At 45.1% G+C, this 26667-nt stretch overlaps 2 protein-coding genes across 4 annotated transcripts in view; both read right to left on the bottom strand.

Moving 5' to 3' along the window:
- LOC129813676 (rho GTPase-activating protein 29-like) overlaps window positions 1-7039 on the bottom strand; it is a 91788-nt gene extending 84749 nt beyond the window's left edge. For 2 of the 3 annotated variants that reach the window (XR_008753185.1, XM_055866074.1), the window contains exon 1: window positions 5927-7039. Coding sequence is in view for 2 of the 3 variants with exons in the window: in XM_055866074.1 (XP_055722049.1) it covers window positions 5927-6242 (316 nt within the window). In the remaining variant the exon portion in view is untranslated. The remainder of the gene's footprint in view (window positions 1-5926) is intronic. The other variant, XM_055866075.1, reaches the window with a different exon arrangement.
- Window positions 7040-13221: 6182 nt separating this feature from the next.
- Window positions 13222-26667, bottom strand: part of LOC129813675 (activin receptor type-2B-like) — a 29889-nt gene continuing 16443 nt past the window's right edge. Inside the window, exons 3-11 of the mRNA XM_055866073.1 lie at window positions 25895-26010; window positions 25503-25654; window positions 23526-23669; window positions 22474-22617; window positions 22150-22298; window positions 21769-21883; window positions 21307-21445; window positions 20776-20906; window positions 13222-19288 (exon numbers count right to left, since the gene is read on the bottom strand). Coding sequence (XP_055722048.1) covers window positions 19091-19288; window positions 20776-20906; window positions 21307-21445; window positions 21769-21883; window positions 22150-22298; window positions 22474-22617; window positions 23526-23669; window positions 25503-25654; window positions 25895-26010 — 1288 coding nt within the window. The 3' untranslated portion in view covers window positions 13222-19090. The remainder of the gene's footprint in view (window positions 19289-20775; window positions 20907-21306; window positions 21446-21768; window positions 21884-22149; window positions 22299-22473; window positions 22618-23525; window positions 23670-25502; window positions 25655-25894; window positions 26011-26667) is intronic.

Here is a 26667-nt window from a genome sequence, read left to right as displayed (position 1 = left end):
AGGGCAGGCCAGGGAAGGGAAGGGCAGGCCAGGCCAGGCCAGGGAAGGGCAGGCCAGGCCAGGGAAGGGAAGGGCAGGCCAGGCCAGGGAAGGGAAGGGCAGGCCAGGCCAGGGAAGGGAAGGGCAGAACAGGGAAGGGCAGGGCAGGGAAGGGAAGGGCAGGGAATGGCAGGGAAGGGAAGGGCAGGGAATGGCAGGGAAGGGCAGGGCAGGGAAGGGCAGGCCAGGCCAGGGAAGGGCAGGGAAGGGCAGGGCAGGCCAGGGCAGGGAAGGGCAGGGCAGGCCAGGGAAGGGCAGGGCAGGGCTGTTGAGTAGAAGAAGCCTCAGGCTCTTCCACCGTGGCTTACAACATACAATCAACTGGCCTGTCTTGACCTGCCTATTCTCTCTCCACTAGTCCATCTGCAGCATGCAAGCACAGTCAAGCCAGCTGAGTGGTGACACACACACAGTCACACACGCACACACACACACACACACACACACACACACACACTATAATAGTTTTGCTCAGTGAGTCATTGCGTTGCAGAAAAGGCATTTCTCCAATTGAATTCTAAACGCTCGTGTCCCAAATGGAACCCTATTAACCTACATACTTCCCCATGGACCCTGGTCAAAAGTAGTGTACTGTAAAGGGAATAAGGGGGTTATTTGGAACACCTTGTTCCTTCAGGGGTTCTTACTCTCTGTTGCCTTCAACTGCTTCCTAATTTCAGGTAGAAAAGGACACCAAAAGAGTGTGTGTGTGTGTGTGTGTGTGTGTGTGTGTGTGTGTGTGTGTGTGTGTGTGTGTGTGTGTGTGTGTGTGTGTGTGTGTGTGTGTGTGTGTGTGTGTGTGTGTGTGTGTGTGTGTGTGTTTCGCACCAATGCTTTTTACAGTTGCACTTCAGGGCTTAGTCAAAGGCTAAGACAAACATCTTGGTGTTGGTGGTCTGAAGCCTGTTAACTCCGTACATACTGTCTCAGGCGATGTTGAAACAATTCAGACGTCTGGAACATATTTACTCTCTAGTCCTTTGTGAGCCTTTAGCCTACAGGGAGAAAAAACACCCTCTTTCAGTGTTCAGGTCAGAGGTCAGAGTCTGTCTGGCCGTTGGGACTTCTGTTCAGCGTTCAGGTCAGAGGTCAGTGTCTGTCTGGCCGTTGGGACTTCTGTTCAGCGTTCAGGTCAGAGGTCAGTGTCTGTCTGGCCGTTGGGACTTCTGTTCAGCGTTCAGGTCAGAGGTCAGTGTCTGTCTGGCCGTTGGGACTTCTGTTCAGCGTTCAGGTCAGAGGTCAGTGTCTGTCTGGCCGTTGGGACTTCTGTTCAGCGTTCAGGTCAGAGGTCAGTGTCTGTCTGGCCGTTGGGACTTCTGTTCCACTATGAGAGAATGCCTTTTGCTTTGCACAACACTCCTGCGGGTCAGGGTCAGGGTCAGGGTCAGGGTCAGTGTCAGTGTCAGTGTCTGTGTCTGTGTCTGTGTCTGTGTCTGTGTCTGTGTCTGTGTCTGTGTGACTATGCATGCGCCAGCAGTGTCAATCCAAGAAAATCTATTACAAATCTCCATTGAAAAAAAAAACCCAGTCTGGTGTCTCAAGTGACACGTTAGCAACACTCAGCCCAACAAGGTGGTTTACTGTCTGGACTACAGACCTATAGACCCAGAGAGAAGAGGCTTACTGTGACTAAATCACATCTAAATCACATTCTATTTGTCACAATGCCGCCCAATACAACAGGTGTTGTAAACCTTACGGTGAAATGATGAATACAACAGGTGTAGACTTACTTACAGGCCCTTTAACCAACAATGCAGTTCTAAGAAAATACACAAAAAAGTAAGAGATGAAAAATAACAAATAATAAAAGAGCAGCAGTAAATAACAATAGTGAGATTATATACAGGGGGTACCGGTACAGAGTCAATGTGGAGGCTATATACAGGCGGTACCGGTACAGAGTCAATGTGGAGGCTATATACAGGGTGTTACGGTACAGAGTCAATGTGGAGGCTATATACAGGGTGTATCGGTACAGAGTCAATGTGGAGGCTATATACTGGGGGTACTGGTACAGAGTCAACGTGGAGGCTATATACAGGGTGTATCGGTACAGAGTCAATGTGGAGGCTATATACAGGGTGTTACGGTACAGAGTCAATGTGGAGACTATATACAGGGGGTACCGGTACAGAGTCAATGTGGAGGCTATATACTGGGGGTACTGGTACAGAGTCAACGTGGAGGCTATATACAGGGTGTATCGGTACAGAGTCAATGTGGAGGCTATATACAGGGTGTTACGGTACAGAGTCAATGTGGAGGCTATATACAGGGTGTTACGGTACAGAGTCAATGTGGAGGCTATATACAGGGGGTACCGGTACAGAGTCAATGTGGAGGCTATATACAGGGTGTTACGGTACAGAGTCAATGTGGAGACTATATACAGGGTGTTACGGTACAGAGTCAATGTGGAGGCTATATACAGGGTGTTACGGTACAGAGTCAATGTGGAGACTATATACAGGGTGTTACGGTACAGAGTCAATGTGGAGACTATATACAGGGGGTACCGGTATAGTGTCAATGTGGAGACTATATACAGGGTGTTACGGTACAGAGTCAATGTGGAGACTATATACAGGGGGTACCGGTATAGTGTCAATGTAGAGGCTATATACAGGGGGTACCGGTGCAGAGTCAATGTGCGGGTGCACCAGTTAGTCGAGGTAATTGAGGTAATATGTACATGTAGGTAGAGTTATTAAAGTGACTATGCATAGATAATAATAGAGAGTAGCAGCAACATAGAGGGGGTGAGGGCGGAGGGGCAATGCAAATAGTCTGGGTAGCCATTTGATTAGATGTTCAGGAGTCTTATGGCTTGGGGGTAGAAGATGTTTAGAAGCCTCTTGGACCTAGACTTGCGCTCCGGTACCGGTTGCCATGCAGTAGCAAAGATAACAGTCTATGACTAGGGTGGCTGGAGTCTTTGACAATTCTTAGGGCCTTCCTCTGACACCGCCTGGTATAGAGGTCCTGGATGGCAGGGAGCTCGGCCCCAGTGATGTACTGGGCCGTACACACTATCCTCTGTAGTGCCTTGCGGTCGGAGGCCGAGCAGTTGCCATACTAGGCAGTGATGCAACCTGTCAGGATGCTCTCGATGGTGCAGCTGTAAAACCTTTTGAGGATCTGGGGACCCATGCCAAATCTTTTCATTCTCCTGAGGGGGAAAAGGCATTGTCGTGCCCTCTTCACGACTGTCTTGGTGTGCTTGAACCATGTTAGTTTGTTGGTGATGTGGACGCCAAGGAACTTGAAACTCTCAACCTGCTCTACTACAGCCCCGTCGATGAGAATCGGGGCGTGCTCGGTCCTCCTTTTCCTGTAGTCCACAATCATCTCCTTTGTCTTGATCACGTTGAGGGAGAGGTTGTTATCCTGGCACCACACGGTCATAGAGGACAGAACAGGAATGAATTTTAACTCATGTGTCGAACTCTACTCTGTACTGTTGCCAGAATGGGCCAACATGAATCCAGCCCACTGCTTTTTCAGTATTTTCTTCTCAAACTTTAACCTCTCTATCCAACAAAAATGATTTTAAAAAGACTGGAACGAGCCTGTTAAAGCCTGTCTTTCAGAGAGAGCTTTGTGCAGGTTTCACACCATACTCCAGTGATACAGACATGTCACAATATGAACAGAAAAACACAAGAGCCAGCATGTGCCTCTCTTAATCTCTCTTTCAATTGAAAGAGCTTTATTGGCATGGGGAAAATATGTTAACATTGCCAAAGCAAGTGAAGTAGATAATAAACAAAAGTGAAATAAACAATGAAAAGTGAACAGTAAACATTACACTCACAAAAGTTCCAAAGGAATAAAGACATTTCAAATGTCATATTATGTATATATACAGTGTTGTAATGATGTACAAATAATTAAAGTACAAAAGGGAAAATAAATAAAAATAAATATGGGTTGTATTTACTATGGTGTTTGTTCTTCACTGGTTGACCTTTTCTTGTGGCAACAGGTCACAAATCTCGCTGCTGTGATGACACACTGTGGTATTTCACCCAGTTGATATGGGTGTTTATCCTACAGAGGGTAGTGCGTACGGCCCAGTACATCACTGGGACCAAGCTTCCTGTCATACCAGGCGGTATCAGAGAAAGGCCCAAAAAATCGGCAGAGACTCCAGCCACCCTAGTCATAGACTGTTCTCTCTACTATTGTACAGCAAGCGGTACCGGAGCACCAAGTCTAGGTCCAAAAGGCTTCTTAACAGCTTCTACCCCCAAGCCATAAGACTCCTGAACAGCTAATCAAAGGGTTACCCAGACCCCTATTTTACACTGCTGCTACTCTCTGTTTATTATCTATGCATAGTAACTTTAATTCTACCTACATGTACATATTACCACCATTTTTTTTAATTTAATTTTTAACCTTTATTTAACTAGGCAGGTCAGTTAATAACAAATTCTTATTTTCAATGACGGCCTAGGAACAGTGGGTTAACTGCCTTGTTCAGGAGCAGAACGACAGAACGACCTTGTCAGCACGGGGATTTCGGTTACTAGTCCAACGCTCTAACCACTAGGCTAACCTTGACTAACCTGTGCCCCCGCACATTGACTCTGTACCGGTACCCCCTGTATAAAGCCTCCACATTGACACGGTACCGGTACCCCCTGTATACAGCCTCCACATTGACTCTGTACCGGTACCCCCTGTATAAAGCCTCCACATTGACACGATACCGGTACCCCCTGTATATAGCCTCCACATTGACTCTGTACCAGTACCCCCTGTATATAGCCTCCACATTGACTCTGTACCGGTACCCCCTGTGTATAGTCTCCACATTGACTCTGTACCGGTACCCCCTGTATATGGCCTCCACATTCACTCTGTACCAGTACCCCCTGTATATAGCCTCCACATTGACTCTGTACCGGTACCCCCTGTATATAGCCTCCACAGTGACTCTGTACCGGTACCCCCCTGTATATAGTCTCCACATTGACTCTGTACCGGTACCCCCTGTATATAGCCTCCACATTGTCTGGAGGAATAGAACATCAGTAGCTTGACTTTCTGGAGGAAAACACAACACTTTTTGGGGGGGTTCTGGAGGGGTTCTAATCCCTCTTCAGCTTCAAATTGTGAAATGTTTTCTCCTGTTTAGTACCTACTGAACACAACCCTGAATGGGCGTAACAGTAATCCAGACCTGGACCTGTGGAGTCACTGACCTAGTGGACCGGACAGGGAGAGCAGAGGGGAGTGCTAAGCTAACGCTGTGTAGCTGTGGAGTCACTGAGGGGAGCGCTAAGCTAACGCTGTGTAGCTGTGGAGTCACTGAGCGGAATGCTAAGCTAACACTGTGTAGCTGTGGAGTAACTGAGGGGAGCGCTAAGCTAACGCTGTGTAGCTGTGGAGTCACTGAGGGGAGTGCTAAGCTAACGCTGTGTAGCTGTGGAGTCACTGAGGGGAGCGCTAAGCTAACGCTGTGTAGCTGTGGAGTCACTGAGGGGAGTGCTAAGCTAACGCTGTGTAGCTATGGAGTCACTGAGGGGAGTGCTAAATTAAGGCTGTGTCAGCACCAACATTGTCAGCCCTCTCCTGGAGTTTACACTTTATATGGCTGGCTCTGACTAACACTGCCTTTGTTATATTGCTTTAACAGGACAGTGTACACACACACACACAGAGAAAGAGAGATACAGACACGTTACTTCTGAGAAACCATAGCATAATGTAGCCTATTGTATCTACCCTAAAAAATAATTCACAACCAACCACCCACCCTGCCACACACCAGGTACTAGTACAGTAACCACTAGGCCTTCCTGGTCTCACCCTATGATCTCTACTCAAAGATAGTGCACTGAATAGGGTACAATTTGGGACATGAACCCAGACTCACCTTCAGAATGGAAGGCTTCTTTAAGGCTGAGCAGCATATCGGAAAACCTCCGTACGTCATTCACCAACTGCAGCACATAGTCCGGATCTACCCCAGGCGCTCCTACCACGGTGGACCCCAGACCCAAACTGTTGGACCCAAGCTCCATACTCCCCAGAGGGTTGGTGGTCCTGTAGCTCCGGCCCATGTTGGAGAGACGACACGGGCCCTGGGTGGTGAAGCTGGAGCGAAGCTGTTTGTTCGGTTGGTGTTTTGTATTATTCCCTTCTTCTCCTCCTCCTCCTCCTCCAGTACCACTGCTGCTCTTCCGTATCATCCCAGAGGTTCTGGTGCCCGTCTGTCCTTTGTCACCGGTGACACTCTACCTAGAGTATGCTACAGGCCACTAGGGTGGTGTTAGCCCCCATGTGGGTGGTCCTGACCGATCCTAAGTCCCGGGTTGGCTCGAAAACACTAGATGTTGTGTCGTTTGTTTGTTTGACTAGCTACTTTTCTGGCAATGTTATTTAACTTATTTCTGTCATATCTCATGTTTGTTATGTGTGTAAATAGATTAAGAGATGTTGAAGAGAATTTAGCAAGTATTAGTAACATTAAGTTAAATATCTAACTTAGCTACCTAGTTAAATGACAGTGGTAAACATTTGTTACAATGTTCTTACAACTGTTAGCTACAAATGTAAATGTGCTGTTATTGATTTTAGGTCACCTCACCTACTATACAATCAACCGGGACCGTCTATTTCTAGCTCTAACGTTACACCCGAAAAATATCCGCCTAGTTAGCACTAATCGATAAAGCAGAGAGTCTTCTCTGTAACACTGCCGTGCTGGCATCCCAACTACCGTTAGCTACCGTTAGCTTGAGTCGAGCGCTAGCCAGTAGCATTTCTTCTTGCTATCAGAAACATAACAAACTCACCTGACTTGTGTACTTCAGTTACATTCTCAATCAAAAAAAGTTATTTATACAATATGAAAAACAAATGGGGGGGGGGGGAAATCACATTTTTCAGAAGGAGAATAGCTTCTTCGTATTTAGTGTGAGTCACTTAGCGTTCCCAACTTTTCATCTCCGTTGACTGTTCTAGCCCCCTGTCACGTGATGCTGGAGCCTCCTTGTTCCTGGCTGCCCTCAAACACTTTCTACAATATTTCATCTACACTCGTTGCTTCTACTGTCCTCCAGCTAAATTTTACATCGCGTCCGTGAACCACGACTATTTCACGTGTTGCTATAAATGCACTGTAAATAATAGATTGATGTAGAATGTAGTAATGTTGTCTGATGGTGGTTTAGTACATTTTAACATTAGTGTGTTTATTTTTTATATATATATTTTTTTAATTTAACCAGGTGGGCCAGTTGAGAACAAGTTCTCATTTACAATTGCGACCTGGCCAAGATAAAGCAAAGCAGTGCGACACACACAACACAGAGTTACACATAAACAAACGTACAGTAAATAACACAATAAAAAATAAAAATTGAAAAATCTATATACAGTATGTGCAAATGTAGAAGAGTAGGGAGGTAAGACAATAAATAGGCCATAGAGGCGAAAATAATTACAATTTAGCATTAATACTGGAGTGATAGATGTGCAGATGATGATGTGCAAGTAGAGATACAGGGGTGCAAAAGAGCAAGAGGGTAAGTAATAATATGTGGATGAGGTAGTCGGGGATGCTATTTACAAACTGGCTGTGTACACGTACAGTGGTCGGTAAACTGCTCAGACAGCTGATGTTTAAAGTTAGAGAAGGAGTTTTAAGACTCCAGCTTCAGAGATTTTTGCAATTCGTTCCAGTCATTGGCAGCAGAAAACTGGAAGGAAAGACGACCAAAGTAAGTGTTGGCTTTGGGGATGACCAGTGAGATATACCTGCTGGAGCGCGTGCTACGGGTGGGTGTTGCTATGGTGACCAGTGAGCTGAGATAAGGCGGTGCTTTACCTTGCAAAGACTTATAGATGAAGTAACACTGTAATAACGCATTTAGACTGAACTAAAATAAACACAACATGCAACAATTTCAAAGATTGTTCTGAGTTACAGTTCTTAATAAGGAAATCAGTCAATTTAAATAAGTTCATTAGGCCCTAATCTATGGATTTCACAAGACTGGGAATACAGATATGCATCTGTTGGTCACAGATACCTTAAAAAAAATAGGTAGGAGCGTGGATCAGAAAACCAGTCAGTATCTGACCACCATTTGCCTCATGCAGTACAACACATCTCCTTCACATAGAGTTGATCGGGCTGTTGGTTGTGGCCTGTGGAACGTTGTCCCACTCCTTTTCAATGGCTGTGTGAAGTGGCTGGATTTTGGTGGGAACTGGAACACACTGTTGTACACGTCGATCCAGAGCATCCCAAACATGCTCAATGGGTGACATGTCTGGTCTGTATGCAGGCCATGGAAGAACTGGGACATTTTCAGTTTCCAGGAATTGTGTACAGATCCTTGCGACATTGAGATGTGCATTATCATGCTGAAACATAAGGTGATGGCGGTGGATGAATGGCACGACAATGGGCTTCAGGATCTCGTCACGGTATCTCTGTTCATTCAAATTGCCATCGATAAAATGCAATTGTGTTTGTTGTCCTATTTCTATTAAACACTAATACTAATAAAGGCCTTTTAATTAATTATACGAATAGTGCCTTGGTCCTCCTTTCTTTTTGATGTGTTTGCAATTGTGTTTGTTGTCCGTAGATTATGCCTGCCCATACCATAACCCCACCATGGGGCACTCGGTTCACAACGTTGACATCAGCGAACCGCTCGCCTACACAACGCCGTACTGCCCGGTACAGTTAAAACAGGGATTCATCCGTGAAGAGCACACTTCTCCAGCGTGTCAGTGGCCATTGAAGGTGAGCATTTTCCCATTGAAGTCGGTTACGACGCGGATCTGCAGTCATGTCAAGACCCTGGTGAGGATGACGAGCACGCATATGAGCTTCCCCGAGATGGTTTCTGACAGTTTGTGCAGAAATTCTATGGTTGTGCAAACCCACATTTTAATCAGCTGTCTGAGTGGCTGGTCTCAGACCATCCTGCATGTGAAGAAGCCGGATGTGGGGGTCCTGGGCTGGCGTGGTTACATGTGGTCTGCGGTTCTGTGGCCGGTTGGTCGTACTGCCAAATTCTCTAAAACGACGTTGGAGGCGGCTCATGGTAGAGAAATGAACATTACATTTTCTGGAAACAACTCTGTATGCCAATTACACTCTCCCTCACAACTTGCGACATCTGTGGCATTGTGTTGTTTGGCAAAACTGCACATTTTAGAGTGGCCTTTTATTATCCCCAGTACAAGGTGCACCTGTGTAATGATCATCCTGGTTAATCAACTTCTTGATATGCCACACCTGTCAGGTTTATAGATTATCTTCGCAAAGGAGAAATGCTCACTAACAGAGGATGTAAACAAATTTGTGCAAACAATTTGAGAGAAAGAAGCTTTTTTGTACGTATGGAAGATTTCTGGCATGTTTGATTTACATGTTGCGTTCATATTTTTGTTCAGTGTAACTTGCTGTTTGGGATTTTAGGCTGCACTTTGTGACATCAGCTGATGTAAGAAGGGCTTTATAAATACATTTGATTGAAATTTGATTGACTTTAGTGACCCACACAAATAGTACAGCCTACTACATTACTGTTAATTAATGTCCCATTTTTGTAATATGCACAATTTAGGCCTATGTAGTTATAATGTTCAAACTAAGTGTGTATAGCCTATACTTGTTAAACTTATTTGGGATCGGTGTCCCTTTGTCACGGCCATCAAAGGAAGAGGACCAAAGCGCAGCGTGGTGAGAGTACATATTCCTTTTATTTAGGATGACGCCGACAAAAACAATAAACAATACAAAAACAAACCGTGAAGCTTAAAGGCTATAGTGCCACAAACAAAGACAACTTCCCACACTGAAAGGAGGGAAAATGGCTACCTAAGTATGGTTCCCAATCAGAGACAACGATAGACAGCTGTCCCTGAATGAGAACCATACCCGGCCAAAACATAGAAATACAAAATCATAGAAAACAAAAACATAGAATGCCCACCCCAAATCACACCCTGACCAAACCAAATAGAGATATAAAAAGGCTCTAAGGTCAGGACGTGACAGGACCCCCCCCCCCCCCCCCCCCCCCCCCAAAAAGGTACGGACTCCGGCCACAAAACCTGAGTCTATAGGGGAGGGTCTGGGTGGGCATCTATCCGATATATAGTGATAGATTTTTAATTGATTTAAAAAATGGGGCGGATCCTTAATAACTACATTGCCAAAGGTAATAAAACTGGTCAGTCATTTTTGTAAATCCTTCCATCTTGTGTCAGAGACAGGACGCGTTCAAGTGGCCTCAACACGTGTGTGTTCCGTATGGAAGTGCACACACACCGTGACGAAGTTGGCCGTTAACTCGTGTACATAAAAAGGTTTCTTGAAGTCAGAAACAGTTTTAGTCCAAAACAGAATTTATTGTCAATAAATAGATAAATACAACACCAGGTTAAAATAAGACAACGCATGTCCACCAGATGCATCAAACTCTTTGCGCTTCGACTGAAGTCATCCGTTGTCAATGAAGCAGTCCGCAACGCTACGTTGATAGATCCGTTCCTATTTCGAACGCATACATGGGCGTCAAGTAAGGAAAATGCAGTTTAAGATAACTGACTAAATTTACTAATCTAAAAATTGTTAGCTGACATAGCTAATTGAGTGACTGTCGGTGACTCACAAAACACATTGTACCTTGTATATTCTACTATTCTAACTCTCAACAGAAAGTTGAGACCCTGACTGAGATGCTAAAAAAGATTGTTGCTTTTGCCTGGAGCCGGTGTTGTGCCGAAAATTCCTCCCTGCCAGAATCTCCCCCCCACAATGAGGACCCCTCCCTTCGCGTGAAAGCGAACACACGTAATTCTTCATTGCTGCGACTTGCTTGCTAGTTGAGATTTCTGCTCTTCACTCCGTTGTCAGTTCTGCCTACATTTCACTGATCTTAGTAGCGAGAAAGCATCGTTTATTTGTGTCCTTGAAGGCAGCTGTCAATGATCACCACGATCATACCAGGGAAGATCTCGTTAAAGATGGAGTAGACGCCGCCCCCTACTGGGCATCATCAGTAACACACACACCTGTTAGGACGAGAGAGAAAGAGAGATAATTCCAGTCTATGGGTTAGTCGACATTTTACAACTTAGACTACTGTACACTATACTGTGAGATATATTGATTATTTTGTTACACATGATTTGTATTCTTTAGCCTATTGCTTTGCAATTATATTATTTTCCTTTTTTAATTTGAAGTGTAATCCATATTTGCTTTTTAAAATGTGAGCCAGGTATTCAATCCGATCCCACATTCACTGCGAACACTGCATATATTGGCTCAGTCAGATAATAACCTTTCAAAATGTCAAGCGTGCTATAACCCAGATCTACAGCTGAAGGGATTGAATCACAGCCCTAGTGTACACTAACACACACACGCAAAAACCCTTTAGTGTGCACTGGTTCTGTTGTGTGTCTTTGACCATGGGGACTACAAATGTATTTTTGTGCATGCGTCCACACACGGGACTTAAATTGGTCGGAGAGTAAACACACAGACGGCTAATAGTCATTATTATTTTTTCAATATACAAAAAGATGGATGCATTCTTATCTAGTTATTTCTAAATGTTCTGGCTCACTGTAGTCAACATGACGTTCATTCATCCATACGCATCACGGACGCCGCAGGGCTCACTGTAGTGAACATGACGTTCATTCATCCATACGCATCACGGACGCCGCAGGGCTCACTGTAGTCAACATGACGTTCATTCATCCATACGCATCACGGACGCCGCAGGGCTCACTGTAGTGAACATGACGTTCATTCATCCATACGCATCACGGACGCCGCAGGGCTCACTGTAGTGAACATGACGTTCATTCATCCATACGCATCACGGACGCCGCAGGGCTCACTGTAGTCAACATGACGTTCATTCATCCATACGCATCACGGACGCCGCAGGGCTCACTGTAGTCAACATGACGTTCATTCATCCATACGCACCACGGACGCCGCAGGGCTCACTGTAGTCAACATGACGTTCATTCATCCATACGCACCACGGACGCCGCAGGGCTCACTGTAGTCAACATGACGTTCATTCATCCATACGCACCACGGACGCCGCAGGGCTCACTGTAGTGAACATGACGTTCATTCATCCATACGCATCACGGACGCCGCAGGGCTCACTGTAGTCAACATGACGTTCATTCATCCATACGCACCACGGACGCCGCAGGGCTCACTGTAGTCAACATGACGTTCATTCATCCATACGCACCACGGACGCCGCAGGGCTCACTGTAGTCAACATGACGTTCATTCATCCATACGCACCACGGACGCCGCAGGCCTCACTGTAGTCAACATGACGTTCATTCATCCATACGCATCACGGACGCCGCAGGGCTCACTGTAGTCAACATGACGTTCATTCATCCATACGCACCACGGACGCCGCAGGGCTCACTGTAGTCAACATGACGTTCATTCATCCATACGCACCACGGACGCCGCAGGGCTCACTGTAGTCAACATGACGTTCATTCATCCATACGCATCACGGACGCCGCAGGGCTCACTGTAGTCAACATGACGTTCATTCATCCATACGCACCACAGACGCCGCAGGGCTCACTGTAGTCAACATGACGTTCATTCATCCATACGCACCACGGACGCCGCAGGGCTCACTGTAGTGAACATGACGTTCATTCATCCATACGCACCACGGACGCCGCAGGGCTCACTGTAGTCAACATGACGTTCATTCATCCATACGCACCACAGACGCCGCAGGGCTCACTGTAGTCAACATGACGTTCATTCATCCATACGCATCACGGACGCCGCAGGGCTCACTGTAGTCAACATGACGTTCATTCATCCATACGCATCACGGACGACGCAGGGCTCACGGAGGTTGTTCCAGAGAGTAGGAGCAATAAATTAGCCTAAATATTCTGACATTTTACACTTGAAATTAGCACGGTATAATTGACTCAAAACCAATCAATAGTCAAGTTTGTTTCTAAATTAAACAGAAAAATCAAGAGATATCTGTGACTGTTTATTAAAAGTTAGCTGCTGGTTAACTTAATGATCTAGCTCTCCGGAATAACACCAATGACCTGATCCCAATCACATCACCATAGAAATTAACAAATCAAAGAAGTGTAAATTAAATGGAGATAATAAAAATTTGAATTTTTTTAATACCTGTAACTGCAATTTCCTGAAATCTAGAGCAAAACATTGCCATAAATGATAACAAATAAAGTTTCTCACAAACACACACTACCAGTCAAAAGCTTGGACACTTACTCATTCATGGGTTTTTCTTTATTTTTACTATTTTCTACATTGTAAAATAGTGAAGACATCAAAACTATGAAATAACACATATGGAATCATGTAACCAAAAGTGTTAACCAAATCAAAATATTTTATATTTGAGATTCTTCAAAGTAGACAGCCTTTTCCTTAATGACAGCTTTAAACACTCTTGGCATTCTCTCAACCAGCTTCATGAGCTAGTCACCTGGAATGCTTTTCATTTAAAAGGTGTGCCATGTTAAAAGTTAATTTGTGGAATTTCTTTCCTTCTTAATGCATTTGAGCCAATCAGTTGTGTTGTGACAAGGTAGGGGTGGTATACAGAAGATAGCCCTACTTGGTAAAAGACCAAGTCCATATTATGGCAAGAACAGCTCAAATAAGTAAAGAGAAATGACAGTCAATATGGAAAATTAAGAACTTTGAACTTTTCTTCAAGTGCAGTCGCAAAAACCATCAAGCACTATGATGAAACTGGCTCTCATGAGGACCGCCACAGGAAAGGAAGACCCAGAGTTATCTCTGCTGCAGAAGATAAGTTCATTCGAGTTACCAGACTCAGCCCAAATAAATGCTTCACAGACTTCAAGTAACAGACACATCTCAACATCAACTGTTCAGAAGAGGCTGTGTGAATCAGACCGTCATGGTTGAATTGCTGCAAATAAACCACTAATAAAGGACACCAATCAGAAGAAGAGACTTGCTTGGGCCAAGAAACACGAGCAATGAACATTAGACCGGTGGAAATCTGTCCTTTGGTCTGATGGGTCCAAATTTTTGATTTGTGGTTCCAACCGCCGTGTCTTTGTGGGATCTCCGCATGTCTGGTTCCCACCGTGAAGCATGGAGGTGTGATGGTGCTTTGCTGGTGACACTGTCAGTGATTTATTTGAATTCAAGGCACACACTTAAGCAGCATGGCTACCACAGCATTCTGCAGAGATAAAACGTCCCATCTGGTTTGGCTTAGTGGGGCTATCAGTTGTTTTTAACAGGACAATGACCCAGATGACCTGGCCACCACAATCACCTGACCTCAACCCAATTGAGATGGTTTGGGATGAGTTGGACCGCAGAGTGAAGGAAAAGCAGCCAACAAGTGTTCAGCATACGTGGGAACTCCTTCAAGACTGTTGGAAAAGCATTTCAGGTGACTACCTCATGAAGTCAGTTGCGAGAACGCCAGGTGCAAAGCGGTCATCAAAGCAAAGGGTGGCTACTTTGAAGAATCTTAAATATATTTTGATTTGTTTAACACATTTTTGGTTACTACATGACTCCACACAAACACACAGTTTTGATATATTTACTATTATTCTACAATGTAGAAAATAGTAAAAAATAAAGAAAAACCCTTTGAGTAGGTACTATATAAAATTGCATAGTGGCGCAGCCAGCCCAAAAGGTGATGCAGCGTCCCTCATATTATTTAGGGGAGAACCATGATATTTAGAAAATGAAATAGAAAACACATTATAAAAACCACAGAGACACTCTTCAAATTCCCCTTTCAATCAAGTAAAATGACAAAAACATTCCCCCAACAAGATACGGTGTAAAATCAGTGTTCTGCAACTGTGTACATTACAACAACAACAAGTATTTACATACCAAGTTCCAGCCTCTAATTTGGGTTTAACAACTTTAAACACGTCCTATATGCAACTAGTCAGTCCAATAGAATTTGAAATCTCCATGGTACATAAAAATATAAACAAAAGTAAAACTTGCAGTAAAATATAACTACTAAAACACGATAAGAAACGTAATATAACAGAGATATTAATTCATCTGTATAAAAACCTGAGGTATATGTGATGTCAAAAGGGGTAAACAGTTGAGAACTAACATAAAAATACATATTATTACAATGAGCATCACTTACAGTACATTCACAGAGAGAGTTGTCAGTTAAAAGACAGAACAGAGAATACATGACGACATCAACATTACCTATCGTTGAGGACTCTTGAGTAGTGGGCACGGTAGGGGTCAATTCAATTTCAGGAAGTACAATGAAATTACATTTCTTTTCAATGCGGAAAATTTTCCATTGGGAATTCCAATCTGAACTGATAGGAATTTAAATGCTATTCATCCCAACATGGGCGGACTGGGACCAGAAATCAGCCCTGGCATTTCAAACACTGGACTATTATATTCCATGGAGGCCCCCAGGGCAGCCCATTATTTTCCTTGAGGCCCCGACAAAGGCAATTAGTTTTTGCTTGAGGCCCCCACAAAGGCAATTTGTTTTTGCTTGAGGCCCCCACAAAGGCAATTTGTTTTTGCTTGAGGCCCCCACAAAGGCAATTTGTTTTTGCTTGAGGCCCAAAACAAAACCATTTTTCCCATCAAGGTAAAGGGCTGCACCCAACTGCAGCATGGAGAATGCTGACCACGTCGCAATGATCTGTCGGGACCCGCAGGAACCAGGGGAAGCTTATAAAAGGGTTCGGGACCAGTTCTTGTGGTAGCGGGTGGGAGTCCGGACAGAAAGCCAGCGGTTGTGTGTGCGGCCGCAGTATGGCGGGATTAATTCATCAATCCTGCGTAGACTTCTACTTCAAGGCCCCCACACCGGCCCATTTTCCCCCCTTAGGCCCTATTATTAGCCAGATAATTATCATTTTTGCTCAAAAGAACAACAAGTTAGACAGGCCCACTGGGCTAAAAATGGACCAGCCCATAAGGAATTTTCCCGATATGCCAGATTGCCAGTCCTCCGCTGGATCCCAAACCTGGTAGTGAGTATCAGCAGCATTGTGTGGATATTCACTAGTTTGTTATAGTCTTGTCATAAAAGCCTGGTTCCAGGTGTGTTTGTGTTGTTATGACCATAGGAGTTGGCAAGGCAACACAAACAGATCTGGAACCAGGCTAGTCTGGTATGCAGTTGAAATAAAGGCAGCCACTGAGTTTAGTTTTTCTTGCATGACATACAGGTTGCCGAGGTAACTGAACGACATACAGGTTGCCGAGGTAACTGAACGACATACAGGTTGCCGAGGTAACTGAACGACATACAGGTTGCCGAGGTAACTGAACGACATACAGGTTGCCGAGGTAACTGAACGACATACAGGTTGCCGAGGTAACTGAACGACATACAGGTTGCCGAGGTAACTGAACGACATACAGGTTGCCGAGGTAACTGAACGACATACAGGTTGCCGAGGTAACTGAACGACATACAGGTTGCCGAGGTAACTGAACGACATACAGGTTGCCGAGGTAACTGAACGACATACAGGTTGCCGAGGTAACTGAACGACATACAGGTTGCCGAGGTAACTGAACGACATACAGGTTGCCGAGGTAACTGAACGACATACAGGTTGCCGAGGTAACTGAACGACATACATGTTTCTGAGGTAACTGAACAACATACATGTTTCTGAGGTAACTGAATAACATACATGTTTCTGAGGTAACTGAATGACATACAGGTTTCTGAGGTAACTGAATGACATACAGGTTTCTGAGGTAACTGAATAACATACATGTTGCTGAGGTAACTGAATAACATACATGTTTCTGAGGTAACTGAATGACATACAGGTTTCTGAGGTAACTGAATGACATACAGGTTTCTGAGGTAACTGAATAACATACATGTTGCTGAGGTAACTGAATAACATACATGTTTCTGAGGTAACTGAATGACATACAGGTTTCTGAGGTAACTGAATGACATACAGGTTTCTGAGGTAACTGAATAACATACATGTTGCTGAGGTAACTGAATGACATACAGGTTTCTGAGGTAACTGAATGACATACAGGTTTCTGAGGTAACTGAATGACATACAGGTTTCTGAGGTAACTGAATGACATACATGTTGCTGAGGTAACTGAATAACATACATGTTTCTGAGGTAACTGAATAACATACATGTTGCTGAGGTAACTGAATGACATACAGGTTTCTGAGGTAACTGAATGACATACAGGTTTCTGAGGTAACTGAATGACATACAGGTTTCTGAGGTAACTGAATAACATACATGTTGCTGAGGTAACTGAATAACATACATGTTGCTGAGGTAACTGAATAACATACAGGTTGCTGAGGTAACTGAATAACATACAGGTTGCTGAGGTAACTGAAACTTAGTCTCACAAGTCAGACAAATTGTTTCCAAAATAAAAGACTGGAAATCATAGCTTTGTGAAACTGGTCTACTGAGCAGACAGAGAAAAAAAAAAAACTGAGACTTGTAACCAACTCAAGCATGGCCCTTCAAATACTTATTCACAGCTTCAACTGCTGTTCAGACAAAAAACACAAAAATACTCCTGTCAGTCTATTCCTTCCTTCCTTCCTTCCTTCCTTCCTTCCTTCCTTCCTTCCTTCCACACACACACACGTACAAAACACATACGCACAAAAAAAAAGTTACATCCAGAACGTATAACATTTAAATTTCCGATTTCATTGAGTAATGTCAGATAAAAGGTGTGTCCAATGAAGCCCTGATAGCTTGGCGTCTCTACATGTGTAGATAAATGTTCCAATTGGCTCGAATCCTGAGATGTAGTAGTTACAATCCAAAACCACAAGTGTCATTTTTTGTCCTAATCCTTTCCAAGTCCGTTTGTCCAACGCTACTCCTGCGTAGCGTCCGGGCCCCTTCCCCTTTCCGTGTGTATGAGTGTATATATACACGGTCTATCGTCTGGGCTGTGTGTGTGTGTGAGTGTATATATACACGGTCTATCGTCTGGGCTGTGTGTGTAGGAGTGTATATATACACGGTCTATCGTCTGGGCTGTGTGTGTGTGTGAGTGTATATATACACGGTCTATCGTCTGGGCTGTGTGTGTAGGAGTGTATATATACACGGTCTATCGTCTGGGCTGTGTGTGTAGGAGTGTATATATACACGGTCTATCGTCTGGGCTGTGTGTGTGTGTGTGTGAGTGTATATATACACGGTCTATCGTCTGGGCTGTGTGTGTAGGAGTGTATATATACACGGTCTATCGTCTGGGCTGTGTGTGTGTGTGAGTGTATATATACACGGTCTATCGTCTGGGCTGTGTGTGTATGAGTGTATATATACACGGTCTATCGTCTGGGCTGTGTGTGTATGAGTGTATATATACACGGTCTATCGTCTGGGCTGTGTGTGTAGGAGTGTATATATACACGGTCTATCGTCTGGGCTGTGTGTGTATGAGTGTATATATACACGGTCTATCGTCTGGGCTGTGTGTGTGTAGGAGTGTATATATACACGGTCTATCGTCTGGGCTGTGTGTGTATGAGTGTATAGTCCGGGTTTTGTGTGTGTGTGTGTGTGTGTGTGTATATATATATATACACACACACACTGTGCATCGTCACGTCAAAGGTTTGGAATACGGTTAGCTTTCTTTGGCTGGCCGCCATCTTGACCAGACGACAGGACGAGGTAATAATCAAACCTACTGAACACAAAATGAGGTATTGACTGAATAGAAGATTTAACAAGTTAATGTCTTAAGAGAGGTCTTGTCCAGCATATATGTCTTATTTCTGTCATATTTTTTTCTCAGTGAAAACTACAGAAGACAGATGGAAGAGAAGACTTGATATAAAATAAAATAAAAAAGTCTTAAAAACAATAATACCAATATCAAGATTATAAAAATAGCAGCTGTATTCAAGTTGTTTAAAAGTTTATGCTAGAAAAGTCAGGAGCATCGTTCCACTTCCGTGATGACGTCACAGTAGCACAGAACTCAGGTGCTGGACTCTTTGGGAGGTAGGTCGTCGTCGTCGGTTACCGACATTACTATGGCAACTGGGCGGTCTGAGGTAGTGCCGACGGTTGTCCTGGTGATCTGGGAGATGCGTTCCTCGACACAGCCGGCGGAGAGACGAGCCTCGGCGTCATGGTCCCAACACTCCTCTATAGTCTCACACAACTGAGACAGACCCTGTAGCACCGACACACACAGCAAGAAACCAGGAGGTTACAGGAAATACAACAGAAAAGGCTAATAAACAAACAAGAGTTTTTGAAGTCCCCAAAGAGTTGAATATTTTCTCCAGTCCTCCAGTACCCCCGAACAGAACACGTTGTTGTCGTGGCTCCGGACAAACACACCTGATTCAACTGGTCAACTAATCATCAAGCTCTTAACGAGTTGAATCAGGTGAGTTTATGGAGGAACTACAACAGACATTAGTTTATGGAGGAACTACAACAGACATTAGTTTATGGAGGAACTACAACAGACATTAGTTTATGGAGGAACTACAACAGACATTAGTTTATGGAGGAACTACAACAGACATTAGTTTATGGAGGAACTACAACAGACATTAGTTTATGGAGGAACTACAACAGACATTAGTTTATGGAGGAACTACAACAGACATTAGTTTATGGAGGAACTACAACAGACATTAGTTTATGGAGGAACTACAACAGACAGTGCTGGTGGAGGTACAGGAGGACTAGAGTTGGGAACCACTGCTCTACTGTTACATCCTACTGTACCATCCTAATGTACCATCCTACTGTTACCATCCTACTGTTACCATCCTACTGTACCATCCCAGTGTACTATCCCAGTATTGTATCCCAGTCTACCATCCTAGTGTACTACCCCAGTATATCACAGTGTATTCTCCCAGTCTACCATCCCAGTGTACCATCCCAGTATTGTATCCCAGTCTACCATCCTAGTGTACTACCCCAGTATATCACAGTGTATTCTCCCAGTCTACCATCCTAGTGTACTACCCCAGTATATCACAGTGTATTCTCCCAGTCTACCATCCTAGTGTACTACCCCAGTATATCACAGTGTATTCTCCCAGTCTACCATCCCAGTGTACCATCCCAGTATTGTATCCCAGTCTACCATCCTAGTGTTCCATCCCAGTGTACCATCCCAGTATTGTATCCCAGTGTATTCTCCCAGTCTACCATCCTACTGTACCATCCCAGTGTACTATCCCAGTATTGTATCCCAGTCTACCATCCTAGTGTACTACCCCAGTATATCACAGTGTATTCTCCCAGTCTACCATCCTAGTGTACTACCCCAGTATATCACAGTGTATTCTCCCAGTCTACCATCCTAGTGTACTACCCCAGTATATCACAGTGTATTCTCCCAGTCTACCATCCTAGTGTACTACCCCAGTATATCACAGTGTATTCTCCCAGTCTACCATCCTAGTGTACAATCCCAGTATTGTATCCCAGTCTACCCTCCTAGTGTACCATCCCAGTATTGTATCCCAGTCTACCCTCCTAGTATCCCAGTATTGTATCCCAGTCTACCCTCCTAGTATCCCAGTATTGTATCCCAGTGTTCCTGACAGTGTTCCTGACCGGGTGTTTGAGCCAGGTGTTCCTGACAGTGTTACTGACCGGGTGTTTGAGCCAGGTGTTCCTGACAGTGTTACTGACCGGGTGTTTGAGCCAGGTGTCCTTGAAGACCGGCCTCATCTTCTTGTGAACGACCACATTCTGCAGTTCCTGTAGAGACGTGCGTTGGCCAATCTCCTCCTCAAACGGCAGCATGAACTCTCCTACAGTACCTGAGACGGAGACAATAACACGTTATATTGAAGGATTTACAGGTTACTGATAGGCTGTTTATTATTAGTAAACGCACCGTTTGTTTTTAGTAAATGCATTGTTTATACAGAAACTAAAACAAGGTATTTGGCATATATGAAAATATATATTAGACATCAAACAGAGCCAGAGGGGATGTGGTCTAGTCATCAAACAGAACCAGAGGGGATGTGGTCTAGTCATCAAACAGAACCAGAGGGGATGTGGTCTAGTCATCAAACAGAACCAGAGGGGATGTGGTCTAGTCATCAAACAGAGGGGATGTGGTCTAGTCATCAAACAGAGGGGATGTGGTCTAGCAGTTGAAAAAGCTAAAGAAAGGCGTTTGTAACGAGGGGGATCCTGAGCAGTAATTCTCACCGTCTGTGGCGATGCATCGTGACACCAGTTCCCACAGCACCAGCCCCATAGCATACATATCTATCCTCAGGAAGGAGTCTCTCTGGAAGTTTATAGCCCCTTCCAGAACCTCAGGGGCCATGTAACGCCACGTACCCACCTGGAGGAGGGAGAGCGAACGACAGAGGGAGAGCAAGAGATAAAGGAGAGGGAGCGAGAGATAAAGGAGAGGGAGCGAGAGATAAAGGAGAGAGCGAGAACATTTTGAGAGAGAAAGCAAGTAAGTAATCGTAAGACCTGTGTGTGTGTGTGTGTGTGTGTGTGTGTGTGTGTGTGTGTGTGTGTGTGTGTGTGTGTGTGTGTGTGTGTGTGTGTGTGTGTGTGTGTGTGTGTGTGTGTGTGTGTGTGTGTGTGTGTGTGTGTGTGTGTGTGTGTGTGTGTGTGTGTGTGTGTGTGTGTGTGTGTGTGTGTGTGTTAATCTACCTGTCCGTGGGTGTCTCCTGGAGGTTTCCCCGGCTCAAACCGGACCGCCAGACCAAAGTCTCCGATGATGGCTGTCAGATCATGTCTCAACATCACGTTCTTACTCTTGAAATCCCTGGGAAATATATATATATATATATAAACTAGAACCCGTCGGCTTGATATATTATCATGTTTAACTAGTCTTACTCTTGAAATCCCTGGGAAATATATATATATAAACTAGAACCTGTCGGCTTGATATATTATCATGTTTAACTAGTCTTACTCTTGAAATCCCTGGGAAATATATATATATATAAACTAGAACCCGTCGGCTTGATATATTATCATGTTTAACTAGGCAGGTAAGTTATTGACTTTGAGAACACATGATGTCACCTGTGTGCGATGGTGGGTTTGGGACCTTCTCCCTTGTTGATGGGTGTGTCTTCATGGAGGTAAGCCAGACCACGGGACATAGTCTCAGCAATGTGACACATTTCAGACCAGGTCACCGTACTGTCCTTCAGATGGTCAGTCAACGAACCCTGTACACACACACACACGGACGCAGATGCACACGGACTTGGTTAAAAGGAGGTTTTGACTATGGCTTAGATTACAAACTGGAATAGACCACAATATAAACACAACATGTCCTTCTATAAATTAATAGATTCATTTATTGATTAATGAATTGATCGATTGGCTGATTTCCCTCACCCGTTCATGGAACTCCATGATGAGCCAGAGCTCCGTCTCCATGTTGCTGCCGTGTTTCTCTGCAGCGATGTAACGAAGCAAGTTCTCATGTCTCATACCAGGAGTCAGGAAGATATCTCTCTCATTCTGCCACGACTGCTTATCCTGCACACCCATACAATCATATGTTATAATAGAAACGTACAGGGTGGTAGGTAGCCTAGTTGTTAGAGCGTTGGGCCAGTAACCAAAAGGTTGCTAGATCGAATCCCTGAGCTGACAAGGCAGAAAATCTGTCGTTCTGCCCCTGAACAAATCAGTTAACCCCACTGTTCCCCGAAGACGTGGATGTCGATTAAGGCATCCCCCCCGCACCTCTCTGATTCAGAGGGGTTGGGTTAAATGCAGAAGACACATTTCAGTTGTACAACTAACTAGGTATTTCCCTCTCCCATTTTTATTTTAATTAAATCACAATATATTTATGAAACTCTATTTACACAAGTAGTGTCCTGTAACCTGGCTTAGATCCTCAAAGCGCAAGCAGTAGCACAGTGGAAAAGGAAAAGTCCCTAGAAGGAAGAAACCTCAAGAGGAACCAGGTTCAGCGGGGAATCATTTCTGCTATCACCTGTATTCACCCAGGGCTGAATGGTACTATTCCATAGACCAGGGGTGTCGAACATACAGCCCGCGGGGAGTTGGAGGAAAGAGCACGTTTAAACCCTCTAGAATCGATGTCCGCGGACCCCCGCAGAAATCTAATTTAGAATCATAAAAAAATTCCACCAGAAAAATCTCTAGTTTAAGCTAGAGATCTCAATATACTTTCAAATGACTACAACCAAAATGGAAACTGTAGTCATGACAACAGACCTACAGTACATTCATACAGTGTCTTTTGACTGTCCAGCTAATAACCACAAGTCATCAAAAATTAACCAAGGAAATATAACCAATTTTCAGTGCGGCCCTCCGGACCTCGTTGAAGACTTAATGCCTTCAACGGGGGGGGGGGGGGGGGCAAAATGAATTCAAGGCCTCTGCCATAGACTAAACCCTGCATGTCTTACCTGAACAGGGAAGACCTTTACAGCCACGTATTCACTCATCAGCTGAGCCTTCCACACACAGCCGAAGCGCCCCCTTGCCTTCACCTCCAGTAACTGCAGCGGCTTCAGCCCCACCATGGGAGAGGGAGGGGTTTGCCGAGGGTCCTGACAGACAGGGGAGAAAACGAATCACAAGTCCATATCACATTCCATCAATTCTCTGATACTTTCCTTGATCTTCTTTATGCGTTGGGCTGCGTTTACAGAGGCAGCCCAATTCTGATATTTTGCCAATAATTTGTCTTTCGACCAATCAGATCAGATCTTTTGCCAATAATTAGGCTAAATAACAGAATTGGGCTGCCTGTGTAAACACAGCCGTTGTTTCTTCAGACGGTCTTGTTTGATCTGATAATGAATAAGGAATTTGCCTTTCAGATCATGATGAATAACATTATATGGCCACAGGGGAGCCTGATCCTAGATCAGACGATATGTTCACAGGGGGGGACCTGATCCTAGATCAGACGACATGGTCACAGGGGGAGAAACCTGATCCTAGATCAGACGACATGGTCACAGGGGAGCCTGATCCTAGATCAGATAATATGGTCACAGGGGGGGACCTGATCCTAGATCAGACAACATGGTCACAGGGGGGACCTGATCCTAGATCAGACAACACGATCACAGGGGGGGGGGGGGGCCTGATCCTAGATCAGACGACATGGTCACAGGGGGGACCTGATCCTAGATCAGACAACACGATCACAGGGGGGGACCTGATCCTAGATCAGACGACATGGTCACAGGGGGGACCTGATCCTAGATCAGACGATATGTTCACAGGGGGGGGACCTGATCCTAGATCAGACAACACGATCACAGGGGGGGACCTGATCCTAGATCAGACAACACGGTCACAGGGGGGGACCTGATCCTAGATCAGACAACACGGTCACAGGGGGGGACCTAAACCTAGATCAGACGATATGGTCACAGGGGGACCTGATCCTAGATCAGACGATATGGTCACAGGGGGGGACCTGATCCTAGATCAGACGATATGGTCACAGGGGGACCTGATCCTAGATCAGACGATATGGTCACAGGGGGGGACCTGATCCTAGATCAGACGATATGTTCACAGGGGGACCTGATCGTAGATCAGACGATATGGTCACAGGGGGGGACCTGATCCTAGATCAGACAACACGGTCACAGGGGGGGACCTGATCCTAGATCAGACGATATGGTCACAGGGGGACCTGAACCTAGATCAGACGACATGGTCACAGGGGGGGACCTGATCCTAGATCAGACAATATGGTCACAGGGGGGGGATCTGATCCCAGATCAGACAACACGGGGGGGGGGCCTGATCCTAGATCAGACGATATGGTCACAGGGGGGGGGACCTGATCCTAGATCAGACGACATGGTCACAGGGGGGGACCTGATCCTAGATCAGACGATATGGTCACAGGGGGGGGACCTGATCCTAGATCAGACGACATGGTCACAGGGGGGGACCTGATCCTAGATCAGACGATATGTTCACAGGGGGAGACCTGATCCTAGATCAGACGATATGGTCACAGGGGGGGACCTGATCCTAGATCACATGATATGGTCACAGGGGGGGACCTGATCCTAGATCAGACGACATGGTCACAGGGGGGGACCTGATCCTAGATCACATGATATGGTCACAGGGGGGGGACCTGATCCTAGATCAGACGATATGTTCACAGGGGGGGGGACCTGATCCTAGATCAGACGATATGTTCACAGGGGGGGGGGGACCTGATCCTAGATCAGACGATATGGTCACAGGGGGAGAAACCTGATCCTAGATCAGATGATATGGTCACAGGGGGGGACCTGATCCTAGATCAGATAACATGGTCACGGGGGGGGGACCTGATCCTAGATCAGATAATATGGTCACAAGGGGGGGGACCTGATCCTAGATCAGCACTAGTTAAGTGGTCTCACCTCAAGGAGGTCAACATGTCCGTATGGTGGTTTGCGCTGTCGGTACATCCACAGGGCCAGTAGCAGGGTCAGAGACAGAACACACAGAGATAGCAGACTGTACACCAGGCTATTCAACAGAGACGGCACTCTGGGAGGGGGGCGGATTTTCACTGGGGAGGAGAACAGATCACAGAAGATGAAAATCAATCAGTCTGACACATTTTCACTGTGGAAGAGAACACAATCAACCAATTAATATCAATATCTTTAACGATATATTTGTTTATTTTACTTGTGGTATATTGTGATGCCTGATATCCAGTCTGTATGATTTGTGTTCTAATTCTAAATAAAACATTCATTTATTTGTTTTTTTTAAAGAACGGGGTTCAACGTTCATGTCCACTCACCTCTGTTGCCGGCGGCGACGAGGTCAGGCAGGTGTGTGAACCTCTCATTGCAGTAGTTCCCCTCACAGCAGCAGAAGAACACCTGGGGGTTCTCTTCCATGGACACACACTCCTGCCTGACGAGACACACACACACGTTATTTATAAGATCTATTAGTCCCAAACGTTCCTCTCCTACTGCTGTAGTACTGCTAGAATGATTTGAGGAAGGCCATTGTGACATCACGGTGCTACATAGTTGATCTGTGATTGATTTGTATCGCCATAGTATCGCCGCAAAGCAATTCTTTTTGTTATTACACAAGTGGAATAAGGACCAGTACTTCCTATCCTGTGTCCTATCTAAACACACGCTTAAGTAAAAAGGTCCTAAGTGTCTGGTACCAGGAATAGCAGTTGGTAAGTAGTGCCTGGTCCCAGGCATAGCAGTTGGTAAGTAGTGCCTGGTCCCATGCATAGCAGTTGGTAAGTAGTGCCTGGTACCAGGCATAGTAGTTGGTAAGTAGCGCCTGGTCCCTGGCATAGCAGTTGGTAAGTAGCGCCTGGTCCCAGGCATAGCAGTTGGTAAGTAGTGCCTGGTACCTGGCATAGCAGTTGGTAAGTAGTGCCTGGTACCTGGCATAGCGGTTGGTAAGTAGTGCCTGGTACCAGGCATAGCAGTTGGTAAGTAGTGCCTGGTACCTGGCATAGCGGTTGGTAAGTAATGCCTGGTACCAGGCATAGCAGTTGGTAAGTTGTGCCTGGTACCTGGCATAGCAGTTGGTAAGTAGTGC

This window comes from Salvelinus fontinalis, chromosome 17 (genome assembly GCF_029448725.1).
Source record: "Salvelinus fontinalis isolate EN_2023a chromosome 17, ASM2944872v1, whole genome shotgun sequence".
NCBI lineage: Eukaryota > Metazoa > Chordata > Actinopteri > Salmoniformes > Salmonidae > Salvelinus > Salvelinus fontinalis.
The sequence above is the reverse complement of the archived record's forward strand: the minus strand, read 5'-3'. Positions and strand labels throughout refer to the sequence as shown.